The 21441-nt window shown below is 35.1% G+C and overlaps 1 protein-coding gene across 3 annotated transcripts in view; it reads right to left on the bottom strand.

The window, feature by feature from the left end:
- The window catches only part of ABCA5 (ATP binding cassette subfamily A member 5), a 100910-nt gene that overhangs the window by 68622 nt on the left and 10847 nt on the right, over positions 1-21441 (bottom strand). For 2 of the 3 annotated variants that reach the window (XM_032241888.1, XM_032241887.1), the window contains exons 2-10: positions 18961-19077; positions 17738-17942; positions 13931-14092; positions 12490-12578; positions 10947-11176; positions 8906-9047; positions 6413-6601; positions 4517-4664; positions 426-594 (exon numbers count right to left, since the gene is read on the bottom strand). In XM_032241888.1, coding sequence (XP_032097779.1) covers positions 426-594; positions 4517-4664; positions 6413-6601; positions 8906-9047; positions 10947-11176; positions 12490-12578; positions 13931-14092; positions 17738-17942; positions 18961-19062 — 1436 coding nt within the window. In that variant the 5' untranslated portion in view covers positions 19063-19077. Of the gene's footprint in view, positions 1-425; positions 595-4516; positions 4665-6412; positions 6602-8905; positions 9048-10946; positions 11177-12489; positions 12579-13930; positions 14093-17737; positions 17943-18960; positions 19078-21441 lie in introns of those variants that run through there. The other variant, XM_032241889.1, reaches the window with a different exon arrangement.

Raw genomic sequence — 21441 nt, 5'->3', positions numbered from 1 at the left:
GGAAAGGAAAGAGGAAAGGAAAGAGGAAAGGAAAGAGGAAAGGAAAAAGGAAAGGAAAGGAAAGGAAAAAGGAAAGGAAAAAGGAAAGGAAAAAGGAAAGGAAAAAGGAAAGGAAAAAGGAAAGGAAAAAGGAAAGGAAAGGAAAGGAAAGGAAAGGAAAGCGGAAAACGGAAAGAGGAAAAAGGAAAAAGGAAAAAGGAAAGGAAGAAACAAACATAAAATTTCAAAACTAGCACCAACTTTATTCTAAATGGTTGCAAACAAAATAAGAAAAAGAGAAGTCACCCCTATTAATGTTTTAAAATCATGGCATACATACCAAATCTAAGTTACCAAATTTACATACATATTTAAAGAATAGGATTTAAATGTGGCAGGTTCCATCAGCAGTTCTTATACCTAAATTGCCAAAGACTGAATCATACCTTATGGCTTCTTTTCCTACAAATTCCGAAGAAACAGGCTCAATAATTTCACTAAAATTAATATTCCCATTAACATTGCCCTCTGATAACTCCTTATAATTTCTTTTACTCTTTGACCAATACGACGGCTTCAGAAAATATAAAGATGATCTCCGTAAGCCAAATTCCCCTGAAAAATAAACATTAAAAAACTGAGTTATCATTAGTTTTTAAATCATAAAGACAGTATTTGAAACATATGACAACCTTCATCTAAAGTTTAGGTACCATTCTGCAACATATATATATTTCCAAACATCAGGTTGTACACAATAAACATATACAATTTTCATTTGTCATTTAAAAGTAATAAGGAAATAAAGTTTAGGCGTAAAGTATTACATCAATATTGTATGAATCAAAGTTTTACTGATAAATAATTCTAGTCCCTAAATAGTTTCAGAGTTTCAGAGAATAAACGGGGATGTAAAGGTGAATAAAACACATTTTCTGTGCTAAAGGAACTAATACCTTTATGAGTACAAGTAGATAGCAAATGGCAAAGAACACAACACAGGCTGAATGCACTGAAGACTTGAATGGGCACCATCTTAAATGGTCTTTGAAAACAAGTAGTATCTAGAAGAATGAATATGCTTCATGGAAAAGACTATAGAATTAGGGGGAGCGACAAACCAGCGGGATAGAAATATGAGACTTGGAATGGTATACAGTGAGGCCAGGTATGGTGGCTCTCACCTATAATCCTAACATTTTGGAAGGCAGAGGCTGGCAGATTTCTTGAGCCCAGGAGTTTGAGACCTGCCGAGGCAATATGGCAAAACCTTGTCTCTACAAAAAAATGCAACAAATTAGTCAGATATGGTGGTGCATGCCTGTAGTCCCAGCTACTTGAGAGGCTGAGGCAAGGGGATTACATGAGCCCAGGAGACTAAGGCTGCAGTGAGCCATGATTGTGCCACTACACTCCAGCCTGAAAAACACAGTAAGACCCTGACTGAAAAAGAAAAGAAAAGAAAGAAAAAGAAGGGAAGGGAAGAAGGAAGGAAGGAAGGAAGGGAGGGAGGGAGGGAGGGAAGAAAGGAATAGCATACAGTGATAACTGCCCGCAGAACATGTTCCATTTTCTCCCTTTTTCCCCTCAAAATACCTACACTCCTTATTTTTTTCAAATGTCTACTCTTCTAGATTGGCCATATTTCAAAGGAATCTGATGCCAAGTACAGGGGATTCCAATTTATTTTATCAGTATGTGGCATTCCCACTGGCAACTGTTACTGCTCCAACAGCAAGCAAACAAAAACATAAAGTAGGGAAAGGACACCCTATTCAACAAATGCTGGGATAACTGGCATTCCACATATAGAAGAATGAAACTGGATTCTCATCTCTCACCCTATACAAAAATCAACTCAAGACAGATCAAAGATTTAAATCTAAGACCTGAAACCATAAAAATTCGAGAAGATAACATAAGAAAAACCCTTCTAGATGTTGGCTTAGGCAAAGACTTTATGACCAAGAACCAAAAAGCAAATGCAACAAAAACAAAGATAAATAGATGGGACTTAATTAAACTAAAAACCTCCATATCAAAAGAAATAATCAGCAGTTAACAGACAACCCACAGAGTGGGAGAAAGTCTTTGCAATATATACATTGACAAAGGACTAATATCTAGACTCTATGAGTAACTCAAACATCAGCAAGAACAAAACAAACGATCCCATCAAAAAGTAGGCTAAGCACATGAATAGACAGCTCTCCGAAGAACATATACAAATGGCCAACAAACATGAAAAAATGCTTAACATCACTAATGATCAGGGAAATGCATATCAAAACCACAATGCAATATCACCTTACTCCTGCAAGAATGGCCATAATCAAAACATCAAAAAGTGATAGATGCTGGTGTGGATGTGGTGAAAGGGAACACTTTTACACTGCTGATAGGAATGTAAACTAGTAAAACCACCATAAAAAACAGTGTGGAAATTCCTTAAAGAACTAAAAGTAAGTCTACAATTTGATCCATCAATCCCACTCCTAGGCATCTATCCAGAATAAAAGAAGTCATTCTGTGAAAAAGACACTTGCCCATGCAGGTTTATAACAGCACAATTCACAATTGCAAAAATATGAAACCAGCCTAAATGTCCATCAGCCAACGACTGGATAAAGAAAATGTGACACACACACACACACACACACACACACACACACACACACACCATAGTATACTACTTATCCATAAAAAGGAACAAATAATGCCATTTGCAGCAACCTGGATGGAAATGGAGACCATCATTCTAAGTGAAGTAACTCAGGAATAGAAAACCAAAAATCATAAGTGGGAGCTAAGCTATGAGGACGAAAAGACATAAGAACTATATAATAGATGATGGGGACTCAGGGGAAACGTGGGAGGGGGGAGGGATAAAAGACTACACACTGGGTACAGTGTACATTGCTTGGGTGATGAGTGCAATAAAGAAGTTATTCATGTTACCAAATGCCACCTATTTCCCAAAACCCTATCTAAATAAAAAACAGTAATAATAATAATAAAAATCTCAAAAAAAAGAGGTGAAGTGTTCAGATAGACTTGAGGTATATAACTAGATGAGAGGTACTGCAATGGTCTAGAATAGTGGTCCCCAGCCTTTGTGGCACCAGGTACCAGTTTTATGGTAGACAACTTTTTCACAGAGAAGGGGCAAGGATAGTTTCAGGATGATTCAAATGTATTATATTTATTGTGCACTTTATTTCTATTATTATTACACTGTAATATATAATGAAATAATTATACAACTCGCTATAATATAGAAGCAGTAGGAGCCCTGAGCTTGTTTTTCTGCAACCAGATGGTCCCAAGTGGGGGTGATGGGAGACAGTGACAGATCATCAGTCACTAGATTCTCATAAGAAGCATACAACTGGCTGGGCGTGGTGTCTCACGCCTGTAATCCAAGCACTTTGGACGCCAAGGTGGGAAGATCATCTGAGGTCGGGAGTTCAAGACCAGCCTGACCAACATGGTGAAACCCCGTCTTTAAAAAAAACAAAAAACAAAAAACAAAAAAAGCAGCATACAACCTAGATCCCTCACATGCGCATTTCACAACAGAGTTCACGCTCCTATGAGAATCTGATGCTGCCACTGTTGATCTGACAGGAGGCAGAGCTCAGGTGGTAATGTGAGCGATCAGGTGCAGCTGTGAATACAAATGAAGCTTCTCTTGCTTGCCCATCATTCATTTTCTGCTGTGCAGCCCAGTTCCTAACAGGCAACTAGTGAGGTCCTTGTCCTGGAAGTTGGGAACCCCTAAACTAGAGTAGTATTACACAGCACATCTTTCATAATGGTGAAAATGTTCCATAGAACATCTAGATGGCACCATACAATTTAGTAACTAACAGCCATATATGGCTACTAAGCACTTGGAATGTGGCTTGTGCTACTGAAAAAAATAAATTGTTAACTGATTTAATTTTAATCAATTAATGTGGCTTGTGCTACTGAAAAAAATAAATTAACTGATTTAATTTTAATCAATTTAAATTTTAAAAGCCACACATGGCTAGTAGTTACCATATGTGACAGTCCAGGTGTAGAATACAGACACAGGTAATGAGGAATACAAGGGGAAAATAAAAAGTGCTAGATACTTAATACTACTATTGAATCTATAGGAGTTTGCTATATTAGCTATAGATGTGGACAGAAGATAAAGAAAATGTAGGAGTTACGAGATCACTTCACAGTTTTGGACCTTACAGGGTAAAATAAAATACTTAATTTAAAAAGACTGATATAAAGAAGGACCAAGTTAAGATCCTCTACAGACTTAAGGTTTTCAAAACAAACTGCCCTCTTTTTACACAATCTCTTTATGGTCACAAGTGGCTACAGCCTAAGGTACAAAATATACTTATTTAAAATCAAATTAAAAGCTTTAACAATGAATATGACTTAGGGTACCCTGGCTAGGAAAAAAAAAAAAAAAACTTAAAATTAAGCTGACCCTATGTGAGCAAAAAAGCCAAAAAATCTTTAAAGTAAAATTCAATAACCACCTGCATACCTGGAATGACTTGATCGAGATAGACAGCCAAGAGGACATAGAATATACTGTTAAGTATGAGCATGATAATTGTAATAATTAGAGGATATGGGCCTGCAGTCAAATTTGAAAATAAAGCGCCTTCATTAAAATCTTCTAAATACATGACCTGAAAAATAGGAACATTAATTTTATTACATAAAAATGATAAAAACAAGCAAAAGCTAACACTACTTAGAATTATTCAGTATATCTAGAGTGGCAATAACCAAACTGGACCTTTTAACAGATTAAACAGTTTACCAAATTAATAATATAAATTTATAAGGAAAACAATAAAGACTTTACAAAAATATGTTTATCAAAACAATTATTTTCAATCATTTTTAATGCTGTGCTTCTTTAACTAGGATATATTCACTCTAGGGGCATTTAATTCTAATGTAATTACTAACAAATGAAATAAAAATAAACTGCAATATTAATAATTACAAATGCTAAAAAAAGGGTTATGATCCATATGGAAGCCAAACAAAGTAAGTATTGGAGAATAAAATTATGGTTAGCATCCTTCTAATAGTAAAAAGGAAGCAGGTATTTTGATTAACACAATTATTAAAATATTCATAGTAGGTATTTGTGATAGTGTAGAAAAAGAAGTGTACTGGAGGTTGAAGCCTCATTTAGGTCCTAGCCCTGCCATTAAGTGAATACACTTTAATTATACTATTCTAGGCTTCAGTTTCCTCATCTATAAAATGAAGATGAATTCAATGACACTGAAAGGCCATTCCACTCACAACAAAAACCTATGAATCTATAATTCTACATTCCTAGAGAAGGGGGACTCAGTGAACTCTCAAAATTTGTAACAATCGCCGGGCGCGGTGGCTCAAGCCTGTAATCCCAGCACTTTGAGAGGCCGAGGCGGGTGGATCACGAGGTCAAGAGATCAAGACCATCCCGGTCAACATGGTGAAACCCCGTCTCTACTAAAAATACAAAAAAAAATTAGCTGGGCATGGTGGTGCGTGCCTGTAATCCCAGCTACTCAGGAGGCTGAGGCAGGAGAATTGCCTGAACCCAGGAGGCGGAGGTTGCGGTGAGCCGAGATCGCGCCATTGCACTCTAGCCTGGGTAACAAGAGTGAAACTCCATCTCTTAGGTCATAAATAAGTAAATGATTAACTCAATATTTAATTATATTTCATGAATCAGAATTTCTATCCAACCAACATGAGTAATTTCTTATACTTAGTAATTACATTTTTTCCTTGTACATTAGCCAAATTTACGTTCCACTATAAAGCAGTTTCTTTTTTTTTTTTTTTTTTTTCTTGGCTGCTTACTTACAAAAAAGCAGTTTCTTATAAGATTTGTTTCAGTTAGAACCTGACTATCCCTGTAAGGACTAATAAAAATAATATTTATGAGTCTGAATGTTATTTAGATAAATGACAATTCCATGAAGCCTGGGCCAACAAAATCCACCAGGCCTACTTATTTCGCCACTACACTCACAATAAATTTGTTCTGCTTCCCACACAATTTTTTCCCATATGTTATTCTGAGATAAATGTATAAATGGTAGCAGTATAATCAGTCTATAGGGCAATCAGAATTACTTGACATTTAAACAAACTACTATCAAACTGAGTTTCTGCAGTGAAATAAATTACTGAGATACATTGAAGTAAAAAGTGAAAAATTTATAAACAGCACATTTAACTAAAAAAACTGGAGAAAATATAAAGAAAACTAGGTATAAATAATATACTCCAGAAATCATTTCCTTCTCATGCTAAAATTTTAAAATAATTTTTTTTGTAAATCTAAGGTAGCATTCATGGTAGTATAAGGAGCTACATAAAACAGTAAGAAAATATTTAGTGAATGCAAGATTAATATATTACCTACCTGTGCGATACCAATCACAAAAGTACAGTGACAGAAAGGACTGAAAAGCCACACTAACGATTTGGGAAAACTTTCTATGAGGATTATCATAAGGCCAATAAATCCAAAAGCCACAGTGACAAAAAATTCAACTATTCCCACATGTTTTGATTTTTTAAAAAGAGGTGTCAGCATTAAAGCAAAAAATACCTAGAAAATATAAATATTAAGCTTAGTGCAATGTTCATATACACTGGTATGAAAACAAAATTAAAGTTTCCTTGTGAAAGAAGATATTTTCATGAAAAATACATTCATTAAAATACAACTATAATTTCTAAATGCTATGGAAAAATATTTTATTTTCATACAAATAGTGATAAACATTTTAAAAGTTTAAACTAACAAATACTTTTGTGATTTTTGTTTTTGTTTTTGTTTTTGAGACAGGGTCTTGCTCTGCCACCCTAACTGAAGTCCAGTGGTGCAATCTTGGCTCACTGCAACCTCTACCTCATGGGTTCAAGTGATCCTCCCATCTCAGCCTCCTGAGTAGCTGGGATTACAGGAGTGGGCCACCACGTCCAGCTAATTTTTGTATTTTTTTGTAGAGACAGGGTTTTACCATGTTGCCCAGGCGGGTCTCAAACTCCTTGCCTCAAGCAATCCTCCTGCCTCGGCCTCGCAAAGTGCTGGGATTACAAGTGTGAGCCACCGCACCTAGCCCTAAACTAACAAACATTAAAGACTGCATTTTTATCTGTATCATAGTTAACATAGGTAAACATGACCACCTCTACATTATAGAAACTATAAATGGCCATATGTTTCTGCAGTAAGATGCACAAAATATGTGAACAAAAATAAATCAACAAAAATTTTAAGTACAAGACCCATCTTTTAAACTTAATATATTCATAACTTTAAAAGCCAGTTTAAAAAGAAAACAAAAACAAAAAAAACAAACCAGGAGGCCTGGTGCAGTGGCTCACTTATGTAATCCTGGCACTTTGGGAGGCAGATGCAAGTGGATAATTTGAGCCCAGGAGACCAAACTTGGACACATAGGAAGACCTTGACTCCACAGAAAAAAAAAATATATATATATATATATAAATTTTTATTTATATATATATATATAATTTTTTAATATATATTTATATATATATAGGCTAAGGTTGAAGGATTGCTTGAGGCTGGGAGGTCAAGGCTGCAGGGAGCTATCAGTGTGCCACTGCACTCCAGCCTGGGCCACAGAGCAAGGCCCTATCTCAAAATAAAACTAAAAATTAAAAACAAACAAATAGGAAATTACATATGGAAGTATGTTAGTCATTTGTAATTTACTATTATTATTATTATTAGAGACGGAGTCTTGCTCTGTCGCCAGGCTGAAGGACAGTGGCACAGTCTCGGCTCACTGCAACCTCCACCTCCCGGGTTCAAGCGATTCTTCTGCCTCAGCCTCCCGAGCAGCTGGGACTACAGACGCGTGCCAAATGCCCAGCTAATTTTTGTATTTTCAGTAGAGATGGGGTTTCACCATGTTGGCCAGGATGGTCTTGATCTCTTGACCTTGTAATCCACCCACCTCGGCCTCCCAAAGTGCTGGGATTACAGGCGTGAGCCACCGTGCCCGGCTATAATTTATTATTTTAAAAAGCAGGGATAATAGCCAAAATATTTAACAACTGGTACATGATAGGCACATAAACCAATCAGAATGGAAGATAGAACCACTTAAAACAAAGGCTGGTGGTTAAAACCCATCATTCAGCCAATATGCCAAATGAATATCAACACTGCTAAAGAGTTACATTTGCAAAGACACAGCTTTAAAAATCATCATCCTGGGCCAGGCGAGGTGGCTTACTTCTGTAATCCCAACACTTTGGGAGGTTGAGGCGGGCAGATCACGAGGTCAAGGGATCCAGACCATCCTGGCCAACATGGTGAAACTCCATCTCTACTAAAAATACAAAAATTAGCCAGGCATGGTGGTGCGTTCCTGTAGTCCCAGCTACTTAGGAGGCTGAGGTGGAAGAATCGCTTGAACCCGGGAGGTGGAGGTTGCAGTGAGCCCAGATTATGCCACTGTGACACAGGCTGGTGACAGAGCAAGACTCCATCTAAAAAAATTAAAATCATCATCATCCTGGAATATAAATTAACTTGAAAAAGTAAGTATTTCATGAAGACAAAAACAGTCTAATACTCAACAGTCTTAATTATATACATCAATATATAAAGACAATAACAGACTCAGAGGAGTTGTATGTGAAATACATCATATGAAAATAAGCGAAATCTAAACCTAAAACTATTTTGTAATTTTCCTAAAAATACAGGGATACAGTGATGCTATATTATTTATTTATTAAGTCATTTATCAATAACTTAGTAAAATCTGTCTTTCATGGCAAATCGACTACAAACAAACTGAAAAAAAAGACCTTGCTATGTTATCAAACATTTTGACAGTTCTTTATTCCCATCCCAAGTTAAAATACTTACAGATGATAATCCATAAAGGAAAAAAAGCAGAAATATCACAATGCTGCTACTTTGAGGAAATAACAAAGAAGCTGTTGCAATGACTGCCATAAGAAGGGACATAAGAAAAATTAAACTTGTATACAGAAGAACCCAGGAAAGCCTAAAATGAAAATACAGATATATTTACGGTCAAATGCATAGGCTTAGACAGTTAAAAAATCATTTTAAACAAAATTTAGATTTTAGCCATTGTATTCTCAAAATTAAGCCACTGTTCATTTCTGTGTATGCTTACGCATTGAAAATTAATAGTCTTATAAGTAATTAAAAATAAAGTATTGGTTAAATGATAGGTAAAACTATAATGTGATAAAAATACCATCTTCCATAGTCAAAAGAGCTTTCAAAATGAATAGTAATTCATAATTAATTGAAATCTAATACTCTCAAAAGTTCAATAGCACATAATATCTCTGATTTTCTTAAAATATAAAAGTTTAATGAATCAAGATAATTTTCTTCGTGGCATGTGCTACAATTAAACCTCTGATGGCTTCTGTAACTATAAACAATGAAGACTACCTCACCTCACTAATTAATGACGTAATTACTACAATTACACAATGTGAAATCAACAAGGTCAGTAACAAATTCACTATTTTTACTCAAGACTTCTTTACAAATCAGAGCTCAATGGAATTGCTGTATTATTTTTATTTTACATTATTTTTTCAAGTTAGCTCAGGATTTAATGTATGATGTCATAAAATCACTGAGTTAAGGCTAAAAAGGTAGCAAAATGATCAAAATAGAATGCATCATTTTACAGAGGCAAAACTGAGAGCCTGAGAGAACAATTTGCCTAAATTCTTTCACCTACCGGTTCTCCATAAAATGCTTTAATAACCCAATAAATCTTAAAAACCAATCCTTTGGCCAGGCACAGTGGCTCATGCCTATAATCTCAGCACTTTGGGAGGCCGAGATGAAAAGGATCACTTGAGGCCAACACTTTGAGACCAGCCTGTACAAAAAATTTAAAAATTAGTTGGGTATGGCAGCATGCCCCTGTAGTCCCAGCTGCTTGAGAGGCTGAGGTGGGAGAATCTCTTGAGCCAGAGAGTTTGAGGCCACAGTGAGTGACCCATGATCATGCCACCATACTCCAGCCTAGGTGACAGAGGAAGACTCTGTCTCAAAAAAAAAAAAAAACCCAAAACTCATACTTTCTAAAATAACAAATCAAAGAAAAACAAGCAAAGGAAATATGCTATATACAATAACCTCATTATGTAAAGTGTTATAATTAATTGTTACATTGGGCTAATTGGGATTAAATTTTGTAAAACAGACTACAATAACAGCTCACATGCACAGTATTAACCTTTCCCCCAGAATGAATTTCATTACACAGTGGAAAGAGTAAGGAAACTACACTTAGAATTATTTATAAAAATGCATGCCTTTATAAAATTATCATTGTATAAAAATGCTGATACATTAAAGGTCACTTGTGAAAACATATTTTTCTCATATCTTTCTCTAAAATTATTTGCATATTCATCTTAGTTCACCCAAATAACAAAGACTTTCAAGAGAAAAAAAGGCCATATACTGCATATTCAGATTTTAATCACTGTAACTAAATTTTTAATATCATATATAAGCTATATTATGGAAGAACTGTAACAGGCAATTAATTTCTAATGTCCCAAGATTTCACATTTTCCAAATTCTGAAATACACAGAAATGTACATGGAGAATATTGAAATATTCTGAAATATACATGGAGCGTGCCCATGATTCAAAAAAAAAAGTGAAATGAAATTTACACGTGTTGTCAGCACAAACTTTCCATATTCTTCATCCCTTATGTTAAAAGAAGCCAGTTAGTTGTTGAAGTTTGTTAACTAATCTCAAATTCCAAAACTAAGGCAACCATTGTAAGAAAACATGATAAGCACTTCATCAAGTTAGGTAAATAGCAAAATTACAATTCTGACAATATATATATTTAATACAATTTTTAATTAAGTTAACAAATTTTTAACAACATACCAAAAGGCAGTATCATGAAGTCCCATTATCTTTAAAAATTCTTTTATTTTTTTTTCTTTTTCTGCTACGATATGAATTGCCAAAAAGTATCCAAAAGGTGAAAATGCTATAACTAGGTATATTAAAATTACTCCTCGGGGAAAGGTATCTATTTCTACAGCAGCAGTTTCTCCCATAATAACAGCTTTAGTTGACTCCAGCTCCTTCCAAAGAGAAACATTGGTCTTCAACTATAATTAGAAAATGTAAACACATTAAATTAATTTCATTATGATAGTAGCCCCTAATAAAATAGGACAGCTATATCCCTAAATTTAGTCAATAACCTGGTACAAATATAATCCTCAAAAAGCTACATACATGAAATAAAGTGAGTGACCCCAGTATCATAATTCAGAGTGGAATATTGTTTTCAATTTATTCTAAAGGTACACCATAAAGTTTAAAGTCGGTAAGTGTACAAATTTTGATTAATTTGTCAAATAAAATAAAATTGCACAATTATCATCTTAAGCAGACAATTATATGTATCTTAGTAATTTAATTTAGTATTTAGAAATTTAGGAATTTTTAGTGCCATCAATCCTATGATTGTTTAAAAAATGTTCTTTTAAATATCATGCCCTTTTATTGCTTTAAAGTCTATATGTGTAGCACATATAGACCAAATAATAAAACTATGCCACATAATAATTCTAACATTCCAATTCATGCCTAAATTGGAATCTTTCCTGCATATTCATCCAGTGTGGTCTGGGCTGTGAATGGCTAAAAACTTTGGCCAAAACACCAGTAGGTGATATAATATCATCAGTGTAATAGACCTAATATTTCACTTTCTTTACCTTAAACTTCTGTATTATTGAATTTATGCAATATTACATGTCCCTAATACATTTATACTATATTGCAAAAGTTTACAAGACAATTGGTTCTTACAACAATGGTTGTAAGAATCTCATTTGGTTCTTACAACAATGCTGTCAAGTATTATTATTATAGTCATTTTACTACATTGCAGTGTAACAACAGAGATAGGACTCCTGTTCAGGTTTTCATTCTACTTCTATCATTATTCATACATACTTTAAACATATAGCTTAGTAGAGAAGATGGTTGATATACATTGAAATTACAATATTTTGTAGCATAGTAAATTTTGTAGCATAGTGAATCCAATTAGAAAGAGCAAATAGAAAAAAAAAAGCCACAGATCTATTCAGAACATGGAAGAATGAAATATGGTTAATTTGAATAGTTTGAATTCTAACTAAGGTAACTTCATCTACTGCTATCTAGCCCAGACACAAAAGTAAGATTTTTAAAAATAAATTTCATGGCTAGTTTTTCTGCTAAAATATGAAACACAACAAAAAGTACTAGATGAGACAATATGACTTTTTAATCTTTTTTCTTAAAGGAGTTGTGGTAAGTTACATATTTAGTATATTTTAGTAGCCAAACCAAATACTATTGTAAAGAATTAGGAAATATTTATTTTAAAATGGCTTCATTTTTGTATTTCTTCCTTTATCATATTTACCTGTATAATGGCAGCATCTATGGATGCTTGTAAAACTGTGAAACCTGAGGACCAGTACTGAGTAGCCTCACATGATTTTGAACAGCCACCTATGGGGAGAAAAATATGAGATCTAAGATTCTGTAGAACACACAAGTGCATTGTTTTAAAGATATTACATGGAGGGTTACCAAAGTAATAAAATCAATCAATCTCTATAGGACCAAAGAAATAAGCTACTGACTTGCAAAGGTAGACAATATCTATAAGATTTCTGATCATTCACTTGAAATTTTGAAATAAAAGTTACATGTGTTAGAATACTGAAAAGTAAATGAATAAAAATGTAAAGAAAGAAATTAACTGTAGTTATTTAAAATAAGTTACTTTTTTGTTTTTTTTTTGTTTTTTTTTTTTGAGACGAAGTTTCGCTCTTGTTACCCAGGCTGGAGTGCAATGGCGCGATCTCGGCTCACCGCAACCACCGCCTCCTGGGTTCAGGCAATTCTCCTGCCTCAGCCTCCTGAGTAGCTGGGATTACAGGCACGCGCCACCATGCCCAGCTAACGTTTTTGTATTTTTAGTAGAGACGGGGTTTCACCATGTTGACCAGGATGGTCTCGATCTCTTGACCTTGTGATCCACCCGCCTCGGCCTCCCAAAGTGCTGGGATTACAGGCTTGAGCCACCGCGCCCGGCCTTACTTTTTTGTTTTAAAGTAGGTCATTCTACATGATTTAGCTCCAAAGCACTTCCAGAAGCAAGGAAAAGAAAGTTCATAGGACATGTAGTCTTTGAAAACTACACCTACAAAGTTTCTGAGCTTAGAAACATTGGATATTAACATTTCTTTTTCATTTGTATATTCTTCAGTAATTATGACTAGAAAGATATCATAACAATATAGTTAGCTCACAAATTAAAATACCATAATATAGATCAAGTTTACGATGCAACTTTTTGAAATAAAGTCACAAATTCAGTATTTAGCATAGTGATTTTAATATTGCTTAATAAATGTTTGTGGTTGATAATATTTCTTCATAGGTTTAAACAACCAAAGGTTGTTTTCCATGTTTCAAATATAAAACTAATAAAGTTCACTAGTAAAAGAACTTAAGATTTTAAAGATGTGTACCATGCCATAAGTAAAAGCAATTACATGAAAAAAAAGAGACAGAAAGTCACATAACCCAAAATGCAATTTTGCTTTATGCTACTGTATTTAACATATATACATGTATTAAATCAAAATGGATATTATATAAAAATATTTTATGTGTAGAAGTAGATAGGTATTTATAAATAAATATTTTTATGCTATACTTCTTAGTTTTCCTATTGGAACAAGTAAGAATAGTTGAAAATGCCAATATTGAACTATATCAAATTTTGACTATGAACTACAAGCAGCAAAGATATGCATTTAATTGATCTTCGATGATTATGTAGAGCTGTTTACCTCTTGAATCCATATAAATAGAAGATACGGGAATCATATCGGGAAAAAAACGAAGTTCATAGGACATGGAGTCTTTGAAAACCACACCTACAAAGTTGCTGGGCTTAGAAAGACTGGATGTTAACATTTCTTTTTCATTTGAATACTCTTCTGTAATTATGGCTGTAAGATAGCATAACAATATAGTTAGCTCACAAATTAAAATACTATAATATAGATCAAGTTTACAATTATTTTTAATAAATGGAATATTTTATAAGCACTTTTGCTATATTTGCTTCTTTAAAAATGAAGACAGGCCAGGCATAGTGGCTCACACCTATAATCCCAACACTTTGGGAGGACTGCTTGAGTCAGAAGTTCAAGTCCAACCTGGGCAACATCATGAGGTTTCATCTCTACAAAAAATAAAAATTAGCCAGATGTGGTGATGTGTGCCTGTAGTCTCAGCTACTTGGGAGGCAGAGGTGGGAGGATCACTTGAGCCTGAAAGGTCGAGGTTGCAGTGAGCCATAATTGAGCAACTGCACTCCAGCTTAGGCAACAGAGTGAGACCATGTCTCAAAAAACAAAAAAAAAAAAAGACAATTCTTCCAACAAAATAATAATAAACAATAAAATGGTACAATATTGCAGACCCTACTCAGCTGTCATTTGATTACAGAAATGTGTCAGTATTATACTTATGTTATAAACATGATGAAATACAGTACAAAAAATATGCAGAACTCGTATTTCATCAAGAAACTGCTGCTTCCTAAAACTTCAATGAATTATACTAAACTGACTTCAGGCAGCAATAAAATTACAAAAATTGTTAGTAATGCAGTTCATTTACCTATCTCGAAGTAAAACTAAAAAAAATAACTGTTTCATCTTATATTTTTTTAGAGACAGAGTCTTGTTCTGATGCCCAGGCTGCAGTATATGGGATCTTGCACTCGAACTTCAGGTGTCAAGAGACCCTCTCACCTCAGCCTCTGGAGTAGAGCTGGGTCTGCAGGCACTCATCAACATGACTGGCTGATTTTTTGTTTTCAATTTTTGTAGAGATGAGGTGTCACTATGTTTCCCAAGCTGGTCTTGAACTCCTGGCTGCAACTGTTACCCACACCTCAGCCTCCTGCCTAGCTGGTTACAGGTATGAGCCACTGCGCCTGCACAAAAGTAACTTTTTAGTAAATAAATGCATTTTTTATTTTCAAATATTTCTTATAAAGAAAATTCCATAATCCTCAGAAACCAAGTAGGCATTTTATTAACTATGACACAACTCCTCCTTAAATAAAAATTGTCATTCAAATCCAATATTGCTCATTCCTTTCTTAGGATACATGTGGAAAAAATACTGTAATCACTCTTTCTCATCAGATAAGACTAATTCTTAAATACTTGCTTGTAGTTTTGTTTACAAGCAACTAATCTTCACTACAGAAGCTTCAAACGTGATGAAATGGAAAGAACATAGAATTAGTACTTTACTTCATCATTTATGAACTGCGTGAGCACAGGCAGGTGATTGAAACTCCTAAAACTTTAGTGTCCTCATCTACAATGCCTAGCTGATGACACTGGGTTGTTGTGAAGAACAAGTGAAGTAACAAACATCAAAGTGCTTTGTAGCCTGGGTGTGGTGGCTCATGCCTATAATGCCAGCACTTTGGAAAGTAGAGGCAGGTAGATTGCTTGACTCCAGGAGTTCAAGACCAGCCTGGATAGCATGGCGAAACCCTGTCTCTACAAAAATACAAAAATTAGCCAGGCATGGTAGTGTGCCCCTGCTACTCAGGAGGCTGAAGCAGGAGTATCACTTGAGCCCAGGAGGCAGAGGCTGCAGTGAGCTGAGATCACAGCACTGCACACCAGCTTGACAGTAAGATCGCATCTCAAAAAAAAAGAAGAAGAAAATACTTTGTAGATTATAAAATATTACTTAAATGTTAATTAGTAAGATTTTCCAGGCCCTTTAAGAGGGACAGGGAACTGCAGGATTTACATGAATAAACAGCATGTTAGTTCAACATCCGACCAGTCATGTTACGTATGTATGCATAACCCATTTTCACATAGTTCTGTTGTTAAAAATACAGAAGTCTAAAACATGTGTATGTGTATATTCCCACTATTTTGGCATCTAAGTTAATACACACTGACTTACATTTCTTTTTTTTTTTTCTTTTTTCTTGAGACAGAGTCCCACTCTGTCTCCTAGGCTTGAATGCAGTGGCACAATCTCAGCTCACTGCAACCACCGCGTCCTGGGTTCAAGCAATTCTCCTGCCTCAACCTCCCAAGTAGCTGGGATTACAGGCATCTGCCACCATCCTTGACTTTTTTTTTTGTATTTTTAGTAGAGACGGGGAGTTTTACCATGCTGGCCAGTTTGGTCTCGCACTCCTGATCTCAGGTGATCCACCCACGTCCGCCTCCCAAAGTGCTGGGATTACAGGTGTGTGTCACCACGTCTGGCCACACATTTCTTTGGTTTATACTCTTTCCTCCTACTCAGAATTACCAATGAATTTAATTTCAACATTTTTAATCAGCTTTTTAAGCTTGTACACTAAATTTTCACGGTAACCTATGCTACTTGTGCCTAATATGATACATTAACATATAACAATAAGAAGTGTGTTTAATCAAAATATTAAATAGAAATAAGCAGAGAAAGAAACCAATGGAATAAAAGTTACTTGGGTTCTGACTGTATAATTAACACTTCCCATTCAATGATGTATAATCCAATAATGTGATGAAATATAAGTTAATTACAACTATCCCATATGGCAAAAAATAACATGCTAATCTGTTATTTTCTATAATTCAGCACTTCATTGTTTAATCATTAATAGTATAAGAATTTCTGTCACTTTCTCCAGGTTTTGATTTAGGTTCTCTCACAGCCACTTTCAGTTCACTGGCACCTCACTGCTTACACTGTCTTCTAGTTCACTTCTTTGTGAGAAGTACACATTGAGAAAAAAGACTTAGGTCACACTTTGAGAGGCCAAGGGAGGAAGATCGCTTGAGCCCAGGAGATGAGACCAACCTGGGCAACAAAGCAAGATCCCATCTCTACAAATATACACATATATATAAAACAAAGTTAGAGACTTAACGCATATATATATATATATAAACAGAGTTAGAGACTTAACCATAGTCATAGTTGTAGTCTCCAAAGTTAGGTACTTCTTCAGTTTACACCATATACTTCCATAAACAAGCATAATAAGCTGAAAAGGTGACTACAGTCTTTATCACATATTTCTATCTTCTTTTAAAATTTATTTTAATTTTTTATTTATAAAAATGCTAAAATTATTTAATTCTGTTGCCCAGAGTAACGAGTGCTGGAATGAAGTGGCACAATCATAGTTCATTGCAGACCCAAACTCCTGGGCTCAAGGGATCCCCCTCCTCAACCTTCTGAGTAGCTGGAACTACAGGTACGTGCTACCACATTCAGCTAAACATTTCCAGCTTCATAATTATATGAGAGTCAGGATCAAAATGAAATAACTCATCAAATCTTGTATCTTATACAAGTATACTTAAACTATTTTATAAACATATAAGAATTACATATAAAAGTACATAAAATATGTTTCCTATCACCAAGAATATAAATTAATGTTTCACAAGAAAAGGCGACAGAATTAAACAATATTAGCATTTTTATAAAACTATACTTTGGCGGAGGAACACATCTCTAAGTGTTAAGACTACTATTTATTCAGTAGAGCAAGCTGATAAATATTGAACAGGCTTAGTATTAGAAATAGAATATATATAAGCTCACAATACCATCAGGAAGGTGATCAGTAGACACTTTCTGCATGATGCTGCTTGTAATGTTAGTCACTGGAGTATACCCAAGAATTAGATTAGAAAGAATAAATTTGTCCATAGGATTAAGTTCTATATCAGGCACTTCTTCATATTTCTTATTTGGATGCATCATGCTAATTAAAATTAACCAAAATAAAAAAAATAGTGGAAAAAGAATTTCCTACAATAAAAGAAACAAAGTAATTACAAAGTATAATGATAGCTGCAAAAATCATCAAGATTTCTTTGCAAATATAATACTAAGAAAAAACAAGAAATTTGGTTGTCCTTTCTTATGAATAAAAAGCAAAAGCAATTCTATCCCAAAGGAATTATTGTGTTGAACACCTCATCAAACCCAACAGGCATATTAAATGATTTTTTCCTTTGAATTTAGTTTTACTGAAATATTTTAAAATTCAAGTTACATAATTAAGATGACATAAAAGATAATATTTAAATGTCTTAGATTATTGACATAAAATATAATAAATTCGCTCATACAATTTTATCTAAAGCAATTTACCAAATCTCCCTATATGGATTCACCATAAAAATGTCTTTATTCGATTCTGAATTAGAAATTATAATTTAATTATAACTAAATGTATACTATCAAAACCATACCCAAATTAAATTCTATGGTCAGTTTTAGTGGAAATCAGCTATTATATCATCTTGCTGTTTAATTGTTTTACTGGTTTCAGAAGATGAAAAATATATTTTCATCCTTTGAAATTATTACTGGCTGGTTAGCCAAAGTTCTTCCCTTCTTTTACCTTTATTAAAAGTAATGTATGTATGTTGTGGGTACAAATCAGCGTCATAATATTAATACTCATGGACAACTCAATATAGACTCCATAAAATACAAGGTTGTGGGGAATAAAACTCTAGAATCAAAATTATTTTGGATTGTTAGTTCATGAAACTTAGGAAACACATCCCCTAAAAGTTCAGAATTAAGCACTGATATTAAAATTAACTAAATGTAGAAATCATTATTAGAATTTTTAGCATTTAGAAAGCATTAGGTAATTCAGTTATTTTTCTGTGGCTAACATGGCAAGCTTCTACTTTACAAGAAAAGGAAATAAAGTTATAAAAAAATAATTAGCAAAATAAATCACTACTTCAAGATAGAACATATCAAGCAAAATGAACTGCAACAAAACATAGGAAAGAGTTATGTAACTTACCTGAACACTACTCTTTTTGGTTCGGCATTTAATTAAGTAATTCTTCAGTAGGAGTGTTCTGGTCTGTCTCCAAACTCCCACCTCCCTAATTGCAGTGGACATGTTTTCTGAATAAACCTATTAAGGAGGAAAAACAAACAAATAAAACTGGAGTCACACAGTAAACTGCATGTAATTTTTAATGACAAAAACAAGCAAATGTTTCAGTCCCAGGTAAGATGAATTAAGCATCCTCCAAGCTGTCTCTCCTAAGAAACCTGACAGAATGCATGGGGCAGAAATTTATGGACTCTGAAAAGTAAACAGCAGCATGTGAAATAGGGGAGACCAGAATTTAAAATATCACCATATCAGCAGTGGTACTTCTTCTCCTTTGGTATCTCCCAAACTGCCCACAGAGGCAGCTCCAGAAGAAACCTTAGCTCCTTAATGCTCAAGGAGAATGCAGAAATAGCAAATCTTTTTTTTTCTTTTCTGAATCCTCCTTTATCCCCACATGCTAGCAATCCCATGGTAACAGGACCAGAGTACAGTAATGAAAGCCTACTGCAGCCAAAACTCTTGAGGTAGGAAAACCTTTCTCTCCATTTAATGGAGCTATGGTAGTAAGAGGGTGAGACTAATCCCTTTTCCTTTTCTTCTGTAGCTCCTACCATTAGGCCCTGGATATGGTGGCTGCAGTTGCACAAGTATGTAACCCAATGGAGAAAATAAACATTAGTTCTCTGGCTAGAGAATGGAAAGAGAAGCCACAGGGAAACAAAAAGTAGAAGTGGGAACAAATAGAAAAGAGAGCTCAGGAAAGCACCCTAAAAAGTTGTTTGTAATTCCTGGAATAACTCTTAATGTGGACATACATAAATCCAATCCTATTAGTGTGACAAAGACTTGAGAAACTGAACTAACAGACAGACCACTGTCCAAATCCAGACAATTCACTGTGAAGCACACACAAGACAAACCAAAAAGGTACTGCATAAGCTTTTGAAAAATAAAATGACAACTACAATTCAAAGAATGGGGTAGAAACGTATGACCTGAACCTAATTTGGTTGACATCCTGCTAAAAGAAATTATCAGTATTTTCCGTAAGTATTAAAACAAAACTCGAAGTCTCATACAATCCAAAATTACTTGGCAAATGAAACATGTAAAAAAATAACAACTCTGCCCGGCGCGGTGGCTCACGCCTGTAATCCCAGCACTTTGGGAGGCCTAGGCGGGTGGATCACGAGGTCAAGAGATCAAGACCATCCTGGTCAACATGGTGAAACCCCGTCTCTACTAAAACTACAAAAAATTAGCTGGGCATGGTGGCGCGTGCCTGTAATCCCAGCTACTCAGGAGAATTGCCTGAACCCAGGAGGCGGAGGTTGCGGTGAGCCGAGATTGCGCCATTGCACTCCAGCCTGGGTAACAAGAGCGAAACTCCATCTCAAAATAAATAAATAAATAAATAAATAAATAACAACTCTACTATGAAAATAAAATCAAAAGATACTGATGCTGAAATAACACAGACTTTGAAATTATCTGATAAAACTTTTAAAGCAGCTATTTTAAAAAGGCTTCAGTGAACAATCAAAAGTATTCTTGGAAGCATTGAAAAATAGAAAATTTTAGCAAAGAAACAAGACATAAAGCAAAACCAAATGGAATTTTAGAACAGAAAAACACAATAAGAAATAAATACAAATGGAAACTTTAAAACAGAAAACACAATAATAAATGAATAAAACTCATGGAGTGGCTCAAAAGCAGAATGCACACAACAGAAAAAGAATCAGTGAACCTGAAGATTCTCAGTAGACATTATCCAATCTGAACAACTGAGAGAAAAAAGGTTTTTTTTTTTTTTTTTTTGAGACGGAGTTTCGCTCTGGTTACCCAGGCTGGAGTGCAATGGCGCGATCTCGGCTCACCGCAACCTCCGCCTCCTGTGTTCAGGCAATTCTCCTGCCTCAGCCTCCTGAGTAGCTGGGATTACAGGCATGCGCCACCATGCCCAGCTAATGTTTTGTATTTTTAGTAGAGACGGGGTTTCACCATGTTGACGAGGATGGTCTCGATCTCTTGACCTCGTGATCCACCCGCCTCGGCCTCCCAAAGTGCTGGGATTACAGGCTTGAGCCACCGTGCCCGGCCTGAGAAAAAAGGTTTTTAAAAAATTAACAGTGCTTCAGAAAACTGTGAGACAGGCCAGGCATGCTGGCTCTTGCCTATAATCCCAACATGTTGGGAGGCCAAGATAGGCAGATCACCTGAGGTCAGAAGTTCAGGACCAGCCTGGCCAACACGGTCAAACCCCATCTCTACTAAAAATACAAAAATTAGCTGGGCATGGTGGTAGGCACCTGTAATCTCAGCTACTGGAGAGGCAGGAGAATTGTTTGAACCCAGGAGGAGGAGCTTGCAACACAGCACTCCAGCCTGAGCGACAAAGTGAGACCCTGTCTCAAAAAAACAAAAAAAGAAAGAAAG

This window comes from Sapajus apella, unplaced genomic scaffold (genome assembly GCF_009761245.1).
Source record: "Sapajus apella isolate SASKATOON/1434 unplaced genomic scaffold, GSC_monkey_1.0 scaffold48, whole genome shotgun sequence".
Taxonomy (NCBI): domain Eukaryota; kingdom Metazoa; phylum Chordata; class Mammalia; order Primates; family Cebidae; genus Sapajus; species Sapajus apella.
This window is presented reverse-complemented; position numbering and strand designations above follow the sequence as displayed.